This window comes from Tachysurus fulvidraco, chromosome 14, assembly GCF_022655615.1.
Source record: "Tachysurus fulvidraco isolate hzauxx_2018 chromosome 14, HZAU_PFXX_2.0, whole genome shotgun sequence".
Classification (NCBI taxonomy): domain Eukaryota; kingdom Metazoa; phylum Chordata; class Actinopteri; order Siluriformes; family Bagridae; genus Tachysurus; species Tachysurus fulvidraco.
In genome coordinates this window covers 16,070,332-16,093,026 of record NC_062531.1, presented here as the reverse complement: position 1 = coordinate 16,093,026, position 22,695 = coordinate 16,070,332, and the positions used below count along the sequence as shown (strand labels likewise).

The 22,695-nt window shown below is 38.5% G+C and overlaps 2 protein-coding genes across 6 annotated transcripts in view; both read left to right on the top strand.

Moving 5' to 3' along the window:
* Positions 1-5,756, top strand: part of ikbkb (inhibitor of nuclear factor kappa B kinase subunit beta) — a 42,206-nt gene extending 36,450 nt beyond the window's left edge. For all 4 annotated transcript variants that reach the window (XM_047823118.1, XM_047823115.1, XM_047823117.1 and 1 more), the window contains 2 exons: positions 4,794-4,893; positions 4,978-5,756. In XM_047823118.1, coding sequence (XP_047679074.1) covers positions 4,794-4,893; positions 4,978-5,037 — 160 coding nt within the window. In that variant the 3' untranslated portion in view covers positions 5,038-5,756. The remainder of the gene's footprint in view (positions 1-4,793; positions 4,894-4,977) is intronic.
* A 1,821-nt stretch (positions 5,757-7,577) lies between these two features.
* si:dkeyp-117b11.1 (SH2 domain-containing protein 6) overlaps positions 7,578-22,695 on the top strand; it is a 63,414-nt gene continuing 48,296 nt past the window's right edge. The window contains exon 1 of one of the 2 annotated variants that reach the window (XM_027166983.2): positions 7,578-7,988. In XM_027166983.2, coding sequence (XP_027022784.1) covers positions 7,983-7,988 — 6 coding nt within the window. In that variant the 5' untranslated portion in view covers positions 7,578-7,982. Of the gene's footprint in view, positions 7,989-20,420; positions 20,490-22,695 lie in introns of those variants that run through there. The other variant, XM_027166985.2, reaches the window with a different exon arrangement.

The window sequence follows — 22,695 nt, the reverse complement described above, 5'->3', positions numbered from 1 at the left end:
CCTGTGCAGAGACATCAAGAACACGAGCACCAGGCAAGCAGTGAGTGAGAGCCTTACCTTTAGCCACAGTAGCATGGACGTGGTGGACGATGGAGTCTCCGATGTTCACGTTGTCGCAGTCCGTCTCGCGAAGGGGGGCGAAGCGGTTCCGGGTGGGGATCTTGAAGACCGGCGGTGGTGGGGGGTAGAGGTCCTCGACCGGGGACTGGCACGCGTCCTCCGATGCTGCACCCAGGACTCACTGTGCCCTGGCGCCAGAGTGAACAGAGCCTGAGCAGGCCACTTCATGGGTGTGTTGGGCCTGGACAGAGAAACACACGGGGTAGAGGTGGGGGGAGTGGTAATTACCTGAGACCTGAGACAGTTTACCTGAGACAGGTGAGCGACAGACCGGGGAGCTTCCAGCGCGGCTTTCCGCTCCGGCAGCTCGGCCTGCTTCACCTGTAGTTCGCGGATCTGCTTCTCCACAGCCTCCAGCTCCAGTTCTACCGAGTGCAGCTCCAATGCGTCCTCACCTGCACTCAAAGGCAGAGACGTAACCGACATGATGTTACAGAGCAAGTACAACAGATTGTACTAGCGGTAGCCGAGCTAACAGGCTAGTTGTGCTAGCCGGCTAGAAGCGGACTATTTAACCTATTTATTTATTTATTTATTGTCTATCATTTGCTTCTAAAAGATGAGAATGGACGTGGAGGAGAGCAGAGTGGGAGAGAGCCACTGGGATAGTTCTATCAGCTTCTATGCACTTCACGATAACAGCAGAGAGAAAGAGAAAACAGATTATTAATTATGCCCTATATAAGGCATAAGGGACCAGACCATCAGTACTGTAGGTAACATGAGCACAAAAGAATGATACATATATGTTTGGAAGTCTGCTTCCAAATTGCTATGAACATTCTCATATATTGCTATAAATAACCAAAGAACAAGGGGGGCATGGTGGCTTAGTGGTTAGCATGTTCGCCTCACACCTCCAGGGTTGGGGGTTTGATTCCCGCCTCCGCCTTGTGTGCGTGGATTTTGCATTTTCTCCCCGTGCCTCGGGGTTTCCTCCCCCGGTCCAAAGATATGCATGGTAGGTTGATTAGCATCTCTGGAAAATTGTCTGTAGTGTGTGAGTGCGTGAGTGAATGAGAGTGTGTGTGCCCTGCAATGGGTTGGCACTCTGTCCAGGGTGTATCCTGCCTTGATGCCCGATGACGCCCGAGATAGGCACAGGCTTCCTGTGACCCGAGGTAGTTTGGATAAGCGGTAGAAAATGAGTGAGTGAGAACCAAAGAACAACAGTTTTATTTAATTAAATTTACTTGGAGGACTCCTGCCAAGACTTTAAAGCATTCTATAAAACATCTTATGATAATCATAAATGATAATAATAATAATAGTTTTTATTATCATTTTTATATGGGGCCCAGCACAATTTCTATTCATATTTTTAAAGTGTATCTTTTGTTAAATAAGGTGTAGAAATTTCATTTTCTTTTTACACAGATTATGTTCACAATATTGATGTCAAACTACTGATGAGAGAGTAAACCTTATAATTCCCAGAAACATTGTAATGTGCATGGGCCATCTCCATATGGGATCAACCTTCTAAAAAGTAACTTGAGAGGTGCATTTTAAAGTAATAGTGTGTAAAGGTTAGATGGTTATCGTTCTTCTGTTTATCTGATTATTAGGTGTCATTTTGTAATCATGTAAAACAAATTGCCATATAAATGTTTGCATCAATTCTTTTCACATTGCCAATCAGTATATGTTGTCTTTGAGTTTGATTTTGATTTATGTTGCACTCCTACAACAGTCATATATGAAAACAGAATTTATCTTACAGATTTCAGTAGATTTGGATTAGATTTACGAAGCTATAATGTTTAGCCAATGAAGCTAAAATTTGTTAGACTGCATTGTTGTACTAATCTATGAGGAATTTTCGGGTGTTTACTTGGTTATTTCAAACTGGATTATGTACCGTTTCTCCATGGCACTTGAGAAACATTTGGCAGAACCCACAACAGTGCCAGATGACTCAGCAGAGGAGCCAGTTTCTTGGCAACCTTTCCCTTTTCTGGCTGTCCCTGAAACAGTTTACTGGCAGTAAACAACCTAAAGGGCTGTGGTTAGGATGGGGTGACCACCAGTTGCCCCTGAAGCATTGCTGGTACTAGAGTTGGCAAGGGCACCCCTTAGAACATTGGGGAAGTTTGGCAATCTGATGGCACTCTATATGCTCAGATCTGCATTGGGTCTCTAAACTGGCTTTTTGCTCCTGCCTATGAGAGCTAGGCTGATGCAACTAGTGGAGGTATTACTGGTGAGCAATTAGCATTCTGAACACTGCCGATTGCTGTTTAGCCTGTTGGTACCTGTTAACAGCAGTATAGACTGCTTCACTGAACATGTGGCTTTGATGGTAATCCACATTTTTCACACAATACTGCTATGGGGGGTTTCAGAGATAGCTCATATGTGCCTTTGCCACTCTCATCAGCACCTCATACTTATTTTCCAGATGCCCTATTATTTTGTTTAATATCTAGACACCTCTGTGTGAAAAATGGGAGACTACATACAGTAATAGACTAAGGAGACTGATCTGCCCCAATTAGTCTTTTATCACTCATCATTACTCAAACTGCAAACCCCATGGTTGACTTTAATACCTCTCACAGAGCTGTGCATCCATGGTGAGCTGACCATGCATGCTTCATTCCCATCAAACACCACAAAGACCATGTGTGTAGTTATCCAGAAGATAGCAGGGGAACGGTGGCAAAGAACTATTCATTTGCTTGCTACCATCATCTCTGTCTGTAAATAAAATGTTTCTCGCATACCACCTCGCTGCTGCAATCCCTCCACTGGCTTCCAGGAACTGTACGCATCAGCTGATTCACATTTTTAAACGATGGTTAAAGACCTACTTATTCATGAAATGCTTCCTCTAGCACTTCCTTCCCTGTTTGTTGCATATATGTTTATTAAAAAAAAAATTAATAATGTTTTAGACTCATGGTATCTTAAGTATGTAATTGAACCAGAGTTAATGTATTCAATGATGGAGACTTAACACTTCTGTAAGTCGCAACAAACACAACACAATGGACAAGATGGATAACAAGATAAGTTAGTTCACATTAACACAGTCAAGTTAATTCAATTCATGAAGATAAATAAGTTGGGGTTTTCAGCTATGGTGTTCTTTTCTTTAAAGGCTTCATTGCGCCATCTGTAAACATACTGTTTGTGTGCATTACCAAAAAGCTCCACTTTTGTTTCATCTGTCCATATAACATTGTCCCAGAAGGCTTGAGGTTTGTCCAAGTTTTCTGTCGCAAAGATTAATCAATCATAATTAACATAATTTTGTTTTTTCTTTAGCAATGGGGTCTTCCTTGGCCTCTGCCCATAAAGCCCCACTTTGTTTAGTGTGCACATATGGTACTTGAAACAATTACACCAGACTGCTTAGGTTGGTCTTCTGATGTTTGACGTGGTGTTTTTTCCACCATTCGCACCAACCTTCGAAGACTTCTGTCATCAATTTTTCTCTTTCCCCCACATCCAGGGAGGTTCTTGACAGTTCCATACCTGGAAAACTTCTTAATAACATTGTGCACCATTGAAACAGGGATACCAAGGTCTTTGGAGATGGCCTTATGTGGCCTTATATGAGCTTTTGTGCTAGAAAACAATAGTATTTCTGGGGTCCTCAGAGCTCTTTTGTCTTTACCATTGTCACACATGAAGAGGGAATAACAGGTGGCTTTTTAAAACACCAAAATGATCATTCATTGGCTAATTCATGTCACATGGGTGGAGGCAGTTCCTCACAGGTGATCCTCATTTGTGATTTGAAACGGGTGAGCCAAATTGGGTTTCCATACTGATTTGCAGCAAAGGGTGCCAATACCAATGACACGGCAAGCATTATGTTTTCCTCATAATGTTTATCTTTTTAAATGTTCTTTGTCATTTACTGTTTTGTATCACACAAGCTATCTTTAGTAATATGTTGTTTCACTTGATAAATTTTTTTCAGTAGATATTCCACAATATGTACATAAACTTCATGGGTGCCAATAATGGTCAGCAGGACTGTAAATCTTTTAAACAATTATTTTTAATAGAGAAAAATGGTTTCATCCACTGGAACTTAATTTGCATAATATGAAAAATTGTTTGATCATATTATTTAAATATTATTTGTGCAAGATGTGCAAAACTATTTCTGCAAAGTAGATTTTCAGCCTAATATCTAAAAGAAAATGATGTCAAATTATTTGGAAACATGTGTCCCTTATGAGGGACCTTAAAGTTGTGCATATCATGTAGTACTTGAACTTAAAAGCTAGGTTAGGCCACTATTAGCCAGTCAGCTTTTAGCAGTCATTTAACAGGGCTAACTTCTATTTGTGACCCATTGGCATGAAACCTGAATTTCTCTAAAAACACCCTAATATGCATTACTCAAACAATTCATGTTATATAAAAATGAAAATGAAGGCTAACTTTTTTTTCTCTTGTAAACCTTCTCGTAAGCAAGCTGAACAGAGTAAATGTGTCTTTAGGACCATTTAGCCAAATTTATAAATAATTACTCAACAGAGTATAATCCTTAATAATACTAACAATAATAATAATAATAATAATAATAATAATAATAATAATAATAATAATAATAATAATAATAAACAAAAAAAGTGGATATTTGAAAATACAGGTTTTCTGAAACCACCTGTCTGTTTTTAATGTTATGGCTGATTTTGTGTGTGTGAACATAGGGAAGAATCAATGATCGTGATTGAAGAAAGCAAAACATTTGAGAGTAGAATGCAGAGTTTGGTGCAGGAGACAATAAAGGAGACAGAAATCAACATGCAGGTAAACAACTCACAGTCCAAGGTTGTGTACATAATCCAAATGCTAATAGTCTATTCATTTTTATAATGTCATTTGCATTTTCAGGTGCTGCAGGAATGGACATGGTTGAACAGAAGCCAGGACCTCTCCTTATATTATACATGAGCTTCAGTCCAAGCAGTATAAATGAATGTGTGTGATGAGAAGAAATTTTACTTTTGTAATTTTGTGTACTTTTGTGATTATTATGTAAAACACACAAATGATTCAATGTGCATATTCTGTAAACATTAATTATGGGAACATGGTACCTTTTGATTTTAGTGAAATAATGATTAATCACTGATAACTTTGTCTAAACATATTTTGTTTAGAATATGTAATAATTTTTTAAGGACCAAACCAGAGATTTGAGCCAACACTTTGGTATACCCAAATTTATAAATTTTTAATAATTATAATTCACCACAGCACAGAGAGTAAAACACAAGAGAGCAAATGTATACAGCAAATGAATAATTTGCCAGTAATACCTACAAAAATACAGATATTGTAGTTACCTATTTGATTGTATAGTATGTACTCAAAAGTGAAAAAAATCAAAGTAACATAAAAGTTATCCAAAAGCCAATCAGTTTTTAAGGAGCAAATCACATTTTGAGATTGATCCAGTAAAGTTTAGAGTTCTTATCACAGTATAGTATACATAGAAATTTAGAAGTAAATCAGAAGCCTGGAAAAAAAATACATTTTTGTCTAATGAGTGGTAGCTGTTTACAGAAGAGATGTCATGATGTATGATGGTAAACACAGGGCCACCATTGTTCACAAGTACTAATCCTGTTTACAAAGAATCAAAAATTTAATAGACAGTTGTCAAGAGAGTCACAGTGATTTATTTATTTATCCAGTTAACATCTGTAGCAAATATGCACTGTAGAAAAGAAATATATATATATATATATATATATATATATTTATTTTGTGTGTGTGTGTGTGTGTGTGTGAAGTCAAGAGGCTTTTATTATCATTTCAAATTTCAACCACATACAGCTGTTGGAGTACATAGTGAAATGAGACAACGTTTCTCCGGATCAAGGTGCTACATAAAACAAAGACGGGGCTAGGACTTAGTAAGTAGTCCTAGCCACATAAAGTGCAACTGTGCAACCTGGTGCAAACAGTGCAAGACAAGACAGACTAGACAGTGCAGGACAAGACAGTGCAGAACAAAAGACAGTTCAGACAAAAGGTTACAAAACAATACACAAAAGACACAACAAAAAACAGCGCCGGCCAACCAGTATCAATACTGCATGTAAATACTGTAAGTTCAGACAATATTGTGTGCAGTAATACTAGAATGAACAAAGTTTCTTAGCAGCAGGTCCATGAGATAGTGTGTAAGACAGTTTGTAAACAGTAAGCATGTAAACAGTTTGATGAATGTAAGCAGCATGTAAACAAGTTGATAGATGTATATTAGAAGTGTGTGTATGTGGTGTAGGTCTGTGCAGTCCATACAGATGATGTGTATGTTGTGCTCAGTACAGTTCAGTTATTAAGGAGTCTGATGGCTTTTGGGAAGAAAACTGTTACACAGTCTGATTGTGAGGGCCCGAATGCTTCGGTACCTTTTTCCAGACAGCAGGAGAGTGGAGTGTGTGTGAGGGGTGTGTGGGGTCATCCACAATGCTGTTAGCTTTGCAGATGCAGCGTGTGGTGTAAGTGTCCATGATAGAGGGGAGAGAGACTCCAATGATATTCTCAGCTGTCCTCACTATCTGCTGTAGGGTCTTGCGATCCGAGATGGTGCAGTTCCCAAACCAGACAGTGATGCAACTGCTCAGAATGCTCTCAATTGTCCCTCTGTAAAACATGGTCTAGGATGGGGGGAGGGAGATGTGCCTTTCTCAGCCTTCGTAGGAAGTAGAGACGCTGCTGGGCTTTCTTGGTGATGGAGCTGGTGTTGAGTGACCAGTTCAGGTTCTCCGCTAGATGAACACCAATGTTGGTCGCTCTGTGCTCTTCTGAAGTCAACAACCATCTCTTTAGTTTTATCAACATTCAGAGACAGGTTGTTGGTTCTACACCAGGTAATTAGCTGTTGCACTTCCTCTCTTTTTGCTGACTGGTCATTCTAGCTGATGAGACCCACCACAGTCATGTCATCGGTGAACTTGATGATATGGTTTGATTTGTGCATTGCTGCACAGTCGTGAGTCAGCAGAGTGAACAGCAGAGGACTGAGCATGCAGCCCTGAGGGGCTCCAGTGTTCAGTGTTTTTAGTGTTGGAGATGCTGTTGCCGACCCAGACTGACTGAGGTCTCCCAGTCAGAAAGTCCAGGATCCAGTTGCAGAGGGAGGTGTTTAGTCCCAGCATGCTCAGCTTCCCAATCAGGTGCTGAGGGATGATTGTGTTGAATGCTGAAATAAAGTTTATGAACAGCATTTGTACATAAGTGTCTTTGTTGTCCAGATGGGTGAGAGCTAAATGGAGGGCTGTGGCAATGGCATCGTCTCCGTATCGCTCTTAGAGCCTCTTTAGCATTAGCGCTAGGATGAATGTAAACTCCGACAATGAAAACAATAGTAAATTCCCGTGGTAAATAAAATGGCCTGCATCTAACAGTCACAAACTCCACTGATGATGAGCAGCAAGTAGAAACAAGCACAATTCTGTGTTGATATAAACACACACACCACCACCGCGAGTCTTACCGCACAGAGCTGCATTTCTGTCGGCTATAAATGAAGTTAGCCCATCCAGCTGAATGGCGGCGTCCGGATCTCTGTCGCTGGGCCACGTCTCCGTGAAAACAAACACGCAGAAGTTTCTATTCTCTTGCCATGTAGAACATTCGAGTCGGATATAGTCCAGTTTATTGTAAAGGGAGCAATCGTTGGCTAGTAGAATGGATGGGAGAGCCAACTAGCTAGGGTTTGTTTTTAGCCTAGCACGGACACCCGCCCGCTTACCGCGCTTCCGCTTTCTCGCGCACTGCTTTCGGCATCCCCTCTCCTGGTCTCCGGTATCAGGCGACACCGGGGACTGGAGGCCTGGTCTCCACAGCAAGCCGAGGTTACGTAGCCTATCCAGTACATCATCATGCAGGTTGGTTGTTACACGATTTCTGTACTTTATTAGGTCCTGGTGGTTGTATACATGAACACCGCTGTCTCTGGCATCCATGTAGTAGCAATGGTCGTGCTAAGAACCGTAAATTAAAAACTTTAAAAAAAATAAATATATATATATATATATATATATATATATATATATATATATATATATATATATATATATATATATGTAAATAGCACCATATTGAATCCGGAGGCCGATGCATGAAACTGCCGCGCCGCCACCTGCTCATTAACATATATAAATATATATAAAGTCAGGGCCAGATTTACCAATTCCTCTACTTGGTCATTCACTTTCTGATAGATGGAGACATCAATAATTCAATACAGTCTAATCCAGCATAAACCAGCTGGGAAATACAAAAATGCAGAGCAAAAAAGCGATGGTATGCCCGCACACAAACATAATTTATTCCACAGAATATGACTGACGTTTTTTTTTCCAAGGACAGAAGAGATTAGAAACATGTTGTTTTGTACCATTCAGGTTGCTTTTCAGCAAAGTCCCCAAATCAAAGGTGCCCAGCAGCAGATTCCGCACCATGGCAGTAGCAGAGTTGGCAAGGCGGGCTGCTTTCCACGCTTCTGCCTGGCAAAACACCCCAGAGCCCTTTATAACTTCAATCTGAAAAATAATTTCACATGACAATATTCATTTATTGGCAACTTTTAGAAACTTTTTCATATTTCATATTGATTCTTATGATTAGCTTCCCAATAGTTAATGCTGTATGTTTTTATGTATAAATGCAGATTAATGACCAATATATGAAACAAATTAATCATTGCCCTAAACATTATTAAAGGAGAAGAGAAGTAGGGGGGGGGGGGTGTTGGATGGACAGTAGGGAAGGAGAAAAGACAGTGGGTGAAGATGATTGTCACTTATAACACTAATTGGCTCCTACAAAGCACACGGTTTATACCCATCCTTACTACATATGTTATTCACCTGTGTTTTTGCTGAGGCCTCAGCTGCAGTCTTAGACAAGAAAAACGTTGATAAACTCTTTAACAATTTTATGCATATGGGGCAAGTAAATTACATATTACCACTTAAGTCTTAAGTAAAATAAGTACAGAAAAATCTGAGGCATAAAAAGGTTACACACACCTGTGGTGTCTCTTGAAAGCACTCAGTCACCATGGGACTCTCTTTAAAGGGCTGTGTCTCCTCGGGGCTCGGTCTCCTCTCTGGAGTCTTAGAGAAGAAAGAAACATAGTAAAACTCTTCAACAATTTTTATTCGTCCCAGCAAGCCACTATAGATTCTTATTTACAGGGGGAGCTTGGAAAACATTAAATATGTCAATAAATTAAAGTTACATACAAAAGTAATCAGCCAAACATCATAAAAATCCATATAGATCTGTTTGAGTAACAAGTAAACTAAATAAATAAATAAAAATGTAAGGGGGTTACTCACCAGTTGCACTTCTCCAAAAGTCGAGAAGGAGGAATCAAGATCCTTCACAGGAGTCCTTCCAGTCTTGTTCATAGAGGAAAATTGTTATTCTCTTCAATAAATTAAAGTGCAAATACATCAAATAATTAACACTATCAATCAGCCCAACATCACAAGTCTCTACAGCTCTGCTTGAAAAACAATTTTAAAAAGCAATGAAAATCAGAGGAACTTACCTTTTGAGCAATAGTGGCGAGGTCACTTTTCATTTGAGGGATTTCTAGAAAGAGATTATATAAAGAAAAACAATAATTACAATCACTATATCAAAATAGCACCCAGCAACTCCGTGCCCCTACTCTTCAAAAGATATTTCCTGCAGCTGTGAATGCAAGCTACAACCCTCCAAAGCCCATTGATTAAGGCTCTGCAGAGGAAAACTGGTTGTGAACTCAATTTTCTTTCTACAATTTCTCCCAAATTCAAATTCCCCAGGTTTTTTTCTGGATCCATTGCCTTCTTGAGCCATTGAAGGCAGAGAAGCATCATTTATTCTCATAAACTGTATGTTCTCTAGGCCATGACTTTCGTTAACCCTCTACAAATTCCTCCAGAAAGAGACAAATAAATATAATTCTAATTTGAATCTTATCAATGGCTAGATGAACACCCACACTACCACACCAGCTAACAACATAGCATTTATTTTGCCAAACACATGTTTCCTTCTCTCCCACATCTGTTCGTCCAGGTGTTTTCTAAATTCAGCAGCTGTCTACGAGAAAGAGACAGAGAGAAGAACAACAGCTAATTGTTTTATAACTTCTTTTGTAAAAGGTTAATTCTGATTGGCTGGGAGGATGTTACGAGAGGTGTAAGAGGAAGGTGACAAGAAGTCTAGGGCAGAAATCCCTCCACTTGGCTATATGTAACTGGTTGTCCGGCCTCCTGGTGGTTATTCCCTACTTAAAGGAAAGTGTAAGAAATAAAAAATGTGTAGTGTAAAAATAAGATGATGATGTTGAAGGTCTTAATAAAGAACAAGAAGTTTAGTCCAGCATAGCAGTGACAAAATACATGGCGTACTTTGGGTTCGTCGGAGTCGGTCAGAACCCCGAACAAATTCTGCTCAAGCCTTATATACTGTTTTCCCTTTTGGTAATTTAAATGAAGTTCCGCTTTGAATGTGTATTGAGTGTAAGAACTGAATGTCTCCCAAATGGCTGGGCTACACTTTGTTGTCTAGCTGATGTATTTAAATGTTAATCATGGACATGTACACCTTGTCTTGGTATTGTTACAATTGTTTTCAACCAAGTGGTCACTTTAAATGGTAATCGCAGCCACGTAGACCTTGGCTTGGTATTGTTATCAACCAAGTGGTCACTTTAAATGGTAATCGCAGTCACATAAACCCTTTGTTCATGGTGATCCTTAATGTCCTGCTGCTGTCCCCATATTTATAATTGAATCATGTTTATACGTTTAGAGTCCTAAACGTATTACCTTATGATACTTCTTAGGAATGAGCTCTTTTAGATGTGTACCTTGGAGTGGAATGTGGGTGCAATTTCTGTAATTTCTTACAAAAGCTACACCATTTTTTAAATTTTTTACTATGTTCTTACCCCAACTTAGACGAAATTATAAACCCCTGTCTATTTTCAATGCGTGTAGTGCGTCGTGAATGTGTTAGCATTTAGTCTAGCCCATTCATTCCTTAGGATCCAAACAGGGATGAATTTAGAAGTCACCAAACACTTCCATGTTTTCCCTATTTAAAGACTGTTACATGAGTAGTTACACCAGTAAGTATAGTGGCACAAAATAAAACGTGGTGATTTTTTTAAGCGGATAAAAAATGAGAACTATATTGTATGGCGGAAGAGCAATTAGTTTGCAGCACTTCGACCTCTGGCGCAGTAACATCACTCCTGTGAACTCCCCCCTCTCATTCAAACTCATTGAGAGGAGGAGTGATGTTGTTACTGCGCCAGAGGTCGAAGTGGGAAATATGGAAGTGTTTGGTGACTTCTAAATTCATCACTGTTTGGAAAAAGGCATTGAAAAAAGACAGGGATGTATTATTTTGTCTAACAACATAGTAGAACATAGTAAAATACATAGTAAAATATTGACAGTGTATTTGTCCTTTAAAACATGAAACTTCCACATCTTGTATTTCATGTAATGTATGTATTACATTCTTCCCTGGCCCGCTGGAAGGGAGAGAGAGAAGGCAAAGTTGTCTACTGTGCTGGTGTCATATCTTGTAACAGCTACTGGTAATGCACTTCATTATAAAAGTCTTACTTATCTTTACTGTATTGCAATGTAATAAAACACACTGGATGCAGACTGGTAGTGTACCTTGTTCTTTGAAGGTCTGTAATGACGCACCTCATCCTCCTCCTCCTCCGCCGCCGCCTTCTCCTCCTCTTCCTCGTGGTTGTATTTAGAAGACCATCTCTTTTTCATGTCAATCTTCAGAGGGAGAAGGAGAAACAGAGGATAAAGTTCCACATTGTGCTGGTTTCATACTTTATAACAGCTACTGTTAAAAGCAATTTAACTGCAACAGTGGCGCAGGTGGTGAGTCGTCTCATGATTGGAAGGTCAGGGGTTAGAATCCTGTGTCTATGGGCTAGACACTTCACCCAATCCCTATGTGTGCATGTTTGGTGGTGGTGAGGGACCACTGGTGCAGATGTGAGCAGCCTCGCTTCTGTCAGTCTACCCCAGGGAAAACTGTGGCTACAAATGTAGCTTACCAGCATCAGCATGGAGTGAATGAACCACCCTCCCTTTCATGTGTGAAGCGCTTTGGGTGTGACTTGTGTCTTATAAAAAACGCTATACAAATAAGATTCCCTTATCCCCCATAAAAATCTTACTCATCATGAATGTATTGTAATGTTGTAACAACACACACAGGATGCAGACTGGTAGTGTACCTTATTCTTTGAAAGTCTGTCATGAGCCTCCTCCTGCTTCTCACCCTCCTGGTGCTTGTATTTGGAAGCCCCTTCCTTTTTATTGTCAACCTTGAGAGACAGAGAGAAACAAACTGACTTTTAGCCCAACTCTTATTTTACACCACCTTGCATATACATCTTGTCAACAAAGCACATAAAATCATCATAGATGACACAATTGCAAACCTACACACATGCCTACACATTAAGAAACAAGAGAGAGAGATAAACAAGTAAAGCACCAATTGGTGCAGTCAGTTACCTTTTTCTTTGAAGCCTTCTCGGTCTGCCCCTGCTGCTCACTGTACTTTGAGTTTGGGATGTGAGGACGTTTTATTTGACATTGTGTGCCCTCTTTCTCCATCTCGATCAGTTTAATTTGGAGAGTTTTTTCAAGTTCTGGTGCAATAAAATTATCAGTTATCATGAACTGCAAACGTTTGTCTAATCATGTTTACCGAATATAACATTAGTTCCAACTGGACTTCACTAACATAGCAAATTAGGTAACATACGTTAGCTAACATGAAAGCTAAGCTATATCCAGGTACCTAGCAAGATTCATTTTATACTTCTTTAAGTGCGAGCAAAACCATTTAATGTGGTATTTAACTATAGTATACATAACGTCAGATAAAGTTTGCGTGTAACATACTTGCCACGTCAATAATTCTGGCTCGGTGCACCGGCCAGGGTTGGCGGCCTTTTCGCCATTCCACCAGCTTCTCGGTTTTAACAGTCCTTTCAAAAAAATCCAGAAAGAACAAAGAGAAGACGTAAATGAAATAAGTATTGTAATAAAATGTGCTAGAAGCTAGCTTGCTAAGTTAGCCAGCTAACAAAGCTACTAGCTACAGAATATTTCCTATATAACGTTACCATTTAAACGTATATGGCATAATTTATAAATCATACAGAATGATAGTTTTTGAAAGTAGTTAAGTTGTTTGTTTGTTTTTTTAGTAAAGCGGTAATGTGTTTAGGTAAATAGAATTAATTAAATAATTACATCATTAAGACAGATTACATACTTCAGTACTAAATAGCCTAAAAAGTATGGTTAAATTAGATGCCAGCATCCTAAGCCTTCGGTCATTTGACACCTTCAAAAAGGCAAGTGAATAATATGCTACAGGTGCATCTTAATAAATTAGAATGTCATGGAAAAGTTTTATTTAAGTAATTCAACTCAAATAGTGAAACTTGTGTATTATATAAATTCAGTACACAAAGACTGAAGTCCCACCAATTCACTACCCTGCTAAAAAAAACAGCATTGCTGGTCCAGCATAATGTATGTTTTGCATGCTGGCCGACCAGCTTGTGATGGTGGTATGCTGGTCCAGCATTAGTTGCTGGTTGCTGGTGTGCTGGCCGACCATCGTGGGATGGTGGTATGCTGGTCCAGCATTAGGTGCTGGTTGCTGGCCGACCAGCCTGGGATGCTGGTGTGCTGGTCAAACAGCCTGGGATGCTGGTGTGCTGGCCGACCGGCCTGGGATGCTGGTGTGCTGGCCGACCGGCCTGGGATGCTGGTGTGCTGGCCGACCGGCCTGGGATGCTGGTGTGCTGGCCGACCGGTCTGGGATGCTGGTGTGCTGGCCGACCGGCCTGGTATGCTGGTGTGCTGGTCAACATATGTTGTCTTTTGGATGCTAGTATAATCCCAGCAAGACCACAACAAAACCAAAATTTGTTACATATCACATTTCTTAGTGTATATTCATAGTTAAATAAATACCAAGACAATTTTCTAAAGAATTGCAATTCACTTTTTAATAAAGAAAAACATTCTGGATATTCCTATCATTTTCATGGCTTTCTTTATATGTATATATATTTATTGGACAATGACATTTGCCATCACACTGTAATTTACACATGTGCACAAATAACGTTACCCAATATAACCTTTACAATACACATTTTCGGTCTTAGCTTCCGCTCTCTCTTTTAGCGAGTAACAAGTAGTATGTGGTGGCGATGACCATGTTTTTTAAGAGGTGCTACCCGGAGTCGTTTGCCTTTAGACTCTCTATGCTCTATGTCTTCCTTATTCTCTGAAAAATTATAGCAACAAAACAAGAAACAAAACTTTATATCACTCATTTGTTTATATTGTGCAGTGAACGAGTTACGATAAAACAGCTACTGCTTAAGTTACCTTTAAGCATTAGTATTTGTGCCCTGAAGAAGTCTTGCTTCCATCATAGCTACAACCTGAGTTTGGTCAAACATGTCATAGTTAAAGTTCTTAATTTCTCTAGTCCTTAATTTCTACAACTGCCATGCAGCCGTCATCCAGGTACCTCACGTATGCAAACATTCTGATTCCCAGTGATCAGCAGATTCGTCGTGTAGAAGCGGAAGCTTTTTATTTACTCCACAACAAAATCCTAATTACGGTGGCAAAAACATGATGATCTGGAACAGGTGCATTTATGCTAATTTCGATAAACACTGTAAGGTATATAATGTAGTCGAAAACATTGCAAGATTTATTTTTGGAAAGTGCAGGAACTACATTCACCTTTGTGAACATAGTTGCTTTAAAGGTTGCATAGCAACGCTGATGCTGGGTATTATCTCTTCACATTACCGCTTTACTAAAAAAACAAACAAACAACTTAACTACTTAATTGAGACAAATGGATTTTATATATATATACACAATTTTATTGTGTTTTAATCTTATATTAATGTGTTACATAGGAACATACACAAGCAAAAATAAAGTTTGTTCCCATAAAGCTCATTCCAAAAAGATTATACTGGTTAACCGGCTACACCAGCCCCGTTTTGCTTGAAAACACCATGACTATGCTGACCACCCATCTATACCAGCACTATACCAGCACTGACCAGCATTATACCAGCACTATACCAGCATGAACCAGTAAAAACCAGCCTGCACCAGCATGGAATTCATGCTGGCTTATACTGGATTTTTCAGCAGGGGATACAGCACCCCTGAAGCAGTGAGGGTTTAGGGCCCAATAGTGGCAGCTTGGTAGTGCTGGGGCTTGAATCCTGGGCTTCCAATCAACAAGCCTTAACCACCTTAGCCATATTTATTCATCCTCGCTTCAGATCAAAGGTGCTGGATGTGCATTAACAATTTTTGGAATAAATTTAGATAAGTTTATTAAAACAAATTTCCTAAGTGTTTCTACAATTTTTTATATGTTGTTTTTCAGGAAACAGACACAGTCTCTATATTTTGAACCCTGAGTGATGACTCAGCGCAGCTATCAGATGGTCTGATTACCCTGTTACCTGGCCATGTCTTTAAACTATGTGCTAATCTTATGCCTAAGATTACCTGCTATGTCTGGTGCTTTGGCTCCTGGAATACACCTAACAAGTGCTGCTGGAGCCCATAAAGCCCTAGCTAATTTCACAAGCCTTAAGATAGAGCCTCTATGACTAGAACTCTTTCAGGTTTCTTAGAGGGTGCTTCACTGAGGAGTGAAAACCTGTTTGATGTGAAGAGGCTAGGAGTGGTGCTCACTTGGGCGAGCCTTAGCATTAGCTTTGAATTTGCAACTATGCTGACAAATTGTCACCTATTTGCCTTGCTGGTTTTGAGACAGCAATACTGTAGTAACGTTTTGAGCTCATTTGACTCAGGGTTGACAAACAAATAAAAACGTTGACATTTAATTAAATATTAAAAAAAAACGTCTCAAGTTATGGATGTAACCTTAATTTCCCTGAGAAGGGAAAGAGATGCTGTGTCATGGCTTGACACTATGGGAATGCCTTTGCAAGGAGTGTTGAGAAGCATGTGTCAACACGCAGCAATACCATTGGCTGACAGCTACCTTGGACCAGACTCAAAAATATAAATTGTTTTTTGGCTATAAATTGTTATAAACCCTGTAGAGTTTTATAAGAATAAAATGTTTTAATGTCCTCAAAGACCATATATAATATAAAATATATGGATAAACTTTATTAATCCCCACTGCAGATATTGGTTTACATAGTCAAACATAGACATACAATACAAAGGATAAAACATATAGAAATAAAGTGCATTCAGTAGATACAAAAATTACACTGAACAAAATTGCAAAGAATATGTATTTACAAATGCACAAAATGTACCCAATATATAAACAACTGCAAATTATGAATGAATTGTCACTCAGGTTGTAATGTACCCAGTAGATAAACAGATGGAGATTATGTATGAAATGTCCTTCAGGTTGTAATGTAATGAGTGTGTTGTCAATGTAGCTGGCATCTCCTCTTTGAATGGCCAAAATTGGATTAAAGCTGGAGCTGGTACATCTGTTGGGGCCTCGGGACCCTCTAAGGGTTGGCCTCTTTCTCACTGAAAGTCTGAAATCTTTATGAAGCAGAACACTGGTTCCAGAAAACTGGAACTGGCACTATCTATGTATGTCTCTGGATAGGTAGAGAAAGAGAAGCAAGTGGAGCATTAATTAGAGTAGCTGCTGTTTAATATTAGATGTACTAAAGCTATATATAGCTGTAAGGTTATGGGATAAATAACAATTAATCTACATTTAAACTGGGAGAGTGTGTCTGAGCAGCAAACACTGTCAAGAAGGCTATTAGAAAGTTCATTAGCTAAATAAAAAAACATTCTCCCACCTTTGGTAGACTTTGATATTCTGGGAAGTGTTGTGATCTAGATTGTAGCTTGTTAGAATACTGTATACATGGGAGCTAAACCATTTAGAGCCTTGTATGTAAGAAGCAGCAGTTTTTAATTAATTCTACACTTATCTGTAGCCAGTGTAAGAATGATAGAATTGGAGTTATATGTTCATATGTTTTTTGACCTGGTAAGATCTCTGGCAGCTGCATTTTGAACTAACTGTGGCCTATTTATTGAATATGCAGGACAACCACCTACAGTAGTAATGCATTAAAATAGTCTGGTCTGGAAGTCAGGAATGCATGAACTATCTTCTCTTCATCATATACAAATAAATGTTGATGTTTAATATCACATCCAGGTCACTGCCGAGCTATTAATAACAGTACATCTCTGTAAATTAAAGTTAAACTGTAGGGGTTTCTGTGTACTGGGTTTTGGAACGATAAGTAATATCTCTGTCTTAACAATAGAAAATTATAGATCATCCAGTCTTTTTTTTTAACAATTTAATCACAGTTGCTGGATTTCAGAGCAAACATTAACAACACAAAAAACTAACAAAACATACATTTAACATGACAAAACTGTAACATGAATATGACATTGAAACCCTAGATAACCAAGAAAACATAACCTGGACATAGCAACATCTTATGGCTTGCACATGACAACAACAACAACAACAATGACTCACGCAAACAAATACAACAAGACGGACATATATAAGGTAGTAAATCAATCTGAACAAGAAACAGGTTAGATGGCAGGAAGATAGAACAGGAAAGGCCGTAACACAGCCCACATAGAAACAATAAGGTGGGTGATGAGAAAACACCTGCCAGCCCTACGTCTGGTGGTTTGCCAAAGAACTGTCTAAGCTCCTGACACACACTAACAATAATAATTTGTGAGGCAACCAACATAAGGTTTACTAAACAAAAGATGATAAACATAAATGGACAACAAAACAAAGGATTACACACAAACAAATAACCAGCTCAATAAAAACATTCAAAACCAACATCTTATAAAATCAAGATAAAAAACTTAAATAAGGGAAAAAAAGAAACAGAAGGCAGAATGGCTTACTAGGACATCAACACCATCAGTCCATCCAGCCAGCATACACAGCCTAGCCTACTAAATCACATACACAAGTTATAATTTGTTTGGTGGCAGTTTTGGCCTAGATCTATAAAATAAATTCAGACTCAGGAGTGGTGGTAAAAGCAAAGAAGTAAAGAGAGTTTTTATTTTTTTGCTTCATCAGCTTTAGCATTATCTGTGGAAATTGGATCATTATTACATGTGTGCGCTTCACATTTAGAGAATACAATTGCTTTTGGAAGTAAGATTGCATCCAGCAGGTCAGCTATAGGGTTTGCCCGAGGAGGTCAAAAACCCCCAGTGCTTTCACAATGTCCCAAAATCATGCATGACATCAGAGGTGTACCTGCTATCAGTAACTCCCGCGGACAAGAAGTGAGGCGACTTCCTCCACGGGAAACCAGGAAGTGAAGCGACGTCCCCCACTGGAACAGGTGCGGGGCTATGTCACAGGACACCGACAAAAACAAAAACAAAGCAAAACCCGGGCTAGTGACATCCTCAGCAGGCAAGATGTGGAGCGGCATCCCCCACCGGAACAGATGCGGAGCAATGTCACACAAAAAACAAAAGTCCACGGAAAAACAGGGCAGAGAGAACAGTCCAAAAATAAAATGCTCCCATGACAAGCCGTTTCAGGCTGACCCTATCCTGCTGGGTCATTAAGTGGTGGAATCCTTCTGTCAGCAGTGCTGGGACCCAAATTCAGGACAGCGTAAACATAAACTGATTTATTAAATAAAAACCACAACACTAGGACACAGACAAGATCAGACGTGACAAGAGATGAGACAAGAGACGTGACAAAGGACGAGGATACGCACAGCTAAATACACATGACAATTACATAAGGAACAGGTGTGCAGAGGCACAGAGGAATAGACAATGGCGGGCCAGACACATGACACAAAACCTAAACAAAAGCACATGGCCAAAAGTAGTACTGTACTGACAGTAGTACACAGTCATTTTCCAAAACTATTCATGCAACTTTACCGGTTCCCTGAACCATTGGCCAGAATCCAAGCCTTAAATTCTGCCTATCCCTGAGGCCAGTTATCTGAACATGGAAAAATTGAGAATATAAATAAATTGAAAGCTTACCACTTAACTCGGGATCCTGTTGCTGGGACAGTCTTGTGATTGTCCAGATCTCAATTGCAACAGACTGTTCATCTGCAACCCACAATTTGTTGCCAATGTTGAGCTTTTCAGAGCCTGTCAGAACTTCAGCTTGGACATTCTCTCCCAGAATATTAAAGGGTGTTCCCGGCAGTGTGTTTTGTCTCACATGTCTCACCAATAGTCACCTGATTGTAATGGACTCATTATCATTTATGATATTTATTATAATGTATGTCTATTTATTTCCCCCCACATTCCATTTACCTTCGTGGAGTCCTCGTCTTTTGTGTGTCGAGTTATGTATCATGTTTTGCCGGTTCTTGTTTTGAGTGCTTGTATATTTATGCTCCCTGTCTGATTCTTATTTTTGTTAATAAATCTTTTTTTTTATTTGTTATCCCTGAGTTTGGGTCTGCTTTTATCTATTGAGACACCCGCTTTCCCCTGACACAACATTAGGTCATTGTTTGCCTTGGAAGAATCCATAGAGTGAGGGGAGTCCCCTTTCTTCATGTAAACAGCACAAAGACTGTGAGAGCCGTCCTTTTCTAAGTACTCAACAAAATAGACAAGCCAGAAAACAAAATTAACAGGTCAAAAGGCTTTCTGAAGACAAAGAATCTAAGAAGCCGTAAAATAGATGCCCTTTTATGGTCTTCCTGATGCACACTGCTATGTCAACTGAGCTCCCTCAAAATGAAACATATAGTTAAATTTACATACATTTTAATAGGGTAATCATTGGGGCTATGCAAACCTTACTTTAAACCCTTAAAACAAGCTTAAATGTTAAAAAAGAATAAACATTTTTCTCAGATACATTCTGAGAAAAATGTTTAATGTTAAAAAAGAATAAACATTTTTCTCAGATACATTCTGATTTACTGATTTACTATTAAAATGTACACTTAACTTTATAATTTTATAATTAATAATATAATCCTATAACTAATTATAATTTATTAATTTGGCTAATGACTGCTTTGGGCTTGATTCATCATGCTGATAATGAGCCTGAGCCTACTCAAAAGTATAAATTTATGAGGTGAAACAAAACTTTTGTTTAGATGGTTAAGTTGATACAATGAGTGGCACACAAATGACACCAATGGAGCAGGTATATGCAAATAGTCTACAGAGAGAATACAATCTTATTAAACAGTCATACATTCCTAGCGTTGCAGCACAAGTTGTCAGTAGAACGGACAAAGCATCAGAACCATGGTAATGTACAATTGTTTTAAGTTGTAAAATAAAGAAATAACTGTAGCGTGGCTATATGGTATATGATTACATAAATTATTTATTAAAAATTAATTCCAAAAGTAAGGAATAACACAAACTTGGCCGTGTTGGTTTTATGTATACAAAAGTTAAAACCTTGAAAAAATTTAGGAATATATTTCTAAAATGGCATGGCCCAAATTGTTATTATTGGAAATTTCAAATGCTTATGATCTGGTAATTGCTAGAAATTCTATTAGTTTATTAATGAATTAATTTATAGATATATTTAGTTAGAGTTTCAGCGAAAAGAAATTACTGTTATAGATATAAGCAGTCATTATTAGACCAGGTTCTCTTTTTTTCTCTCTTTTTAAGTAGCCTTAGATGCATAGAATATAATTCATATTAGTGTAACTGTGCTGTTACTATTGGAATGAAAATGTATTACAATAAGCACAGTACTTTGAATGCTTATTTCAAGAAAGTTTTACAGCACTAAGTAAAATAAATTCTAAAATTTGTATGGATATGCCATTGAACAGTCAACAATTACACATTTAGGTGGTGATATTGATAACAATATCATATTTCACTTACCCAAAGATTTATATATTTTTTATTTTTCATGAGCTATTTTATTCTGCACAAATTGTATGCTGCATTTTAGTGAAACATTTGTGATATAAATCTTGAAAGTGCAAAAAATGTTTTTATCCTTTAAAATTGGTATCATTAATAGCAATTATAACAATTATATTTAATGGTAAATATGGTGGTATTGTTTGTTACACTATTTAAAAAGCAGAACATTCTTCAAAATAATTCAACGTACGTTGACAAACTGGTTAATTTGGCTTTCAGTAATCATCACATAAAGAGATAATACAACTGTTCAATGTTATTTCTAGGGCATATAGGGAGCAAAACAATTTCAATTACACTGTGTGTATTGGGGATACAATTTTATATCTGGTTTAGTGTGATAGCACTGTTGGCACAGTGGTTAATGATAATATAGTCAGATATTCCATTGCCAGCTATCCTTTGTGTTCTTCCTTCTTCCTCCTTATTTGTATATTTTCTGACATCTTGTACCAGGAAGTTAACACCTGTGTCAAGAATGAAGTCAGTGTTGGGAGGGACAGAAGCTTCCCACAGTGGGGAAAACAGCCTTTTCGATAAATCAGTGAATAGGCAAAAAAGTAATTGTAACGAAAGTGATGATCAAGAAACATTTTCAAGCTAATGTAAGAGTCATTACGTTTTATATGTGACAAAGATAATCTCAAAACAAATAGCTTCTATATAGCTATTAGCTGCTGTAACAATCTAGTTTGTTTAAATTTCTATGTTCCTATCTACATAATTAGCTAGGAAATATGTCTCTTACACATTATACTCATTACTAATTATAGGCTGTGTAGCAGCACTTAGATATACAAGCACTTTACACAATAAAAAAATAGCTACTGTACATTGTAGTCACATATGAAGCTTTGTCCAGCTCTCTTAGCTAGCTAGTGGCGTACCTGTATGTGTCAGTGGGGTTTGTGGTGTCAGCTGTGGTCAGAGAAGAGGTAGGGTGGACTGGCAGGTTATACATGATGGTTTTGACCTGCAAGTAATCTTGGGGAGTATACATATACAGTATCAGCAACTCCAACTGCAAATGTTGCAGCTTGGCTATATTATCTGGAAGCTTTTAGAGGTCTTCAATCAGGCCAGCATCTTGTTGTTGCTTCACCCTGAATCCGACTTTCACCACAAATTTCCTTTATTGTCTCTCTCAACAGACAGGGGAACATCCTGTTCCCCACAATTAAACTTAGAAAGGGACAACTCTCAAAGGTATATCAAATATAAGAAATTAAGTGAGGCAATCCTTTACACTTAGACATAGTTATAAACATAGATAAAACATGATTACATGAGAAATCACAGGGGTTGTACAATAAAACTAAAACAATGACCAATATAATGCTATATATGTATGGCTTGGTGGCCAGTCTTCAGTGCTTTCACATTCCATAAGTAAGTGAAGCTGTTGACACAAGAGAAAGATGCCATAAAAAGGGATATTAGGTACGAACCTAACATCCTAAAAAACGTAAAACTACAGCTTACAATTAAATTCGCACCTTGTACAATATATAGTACAATTCAAAGTATTAGTCTTAATGGTGTCAGCAGCAGAAATCTTGGG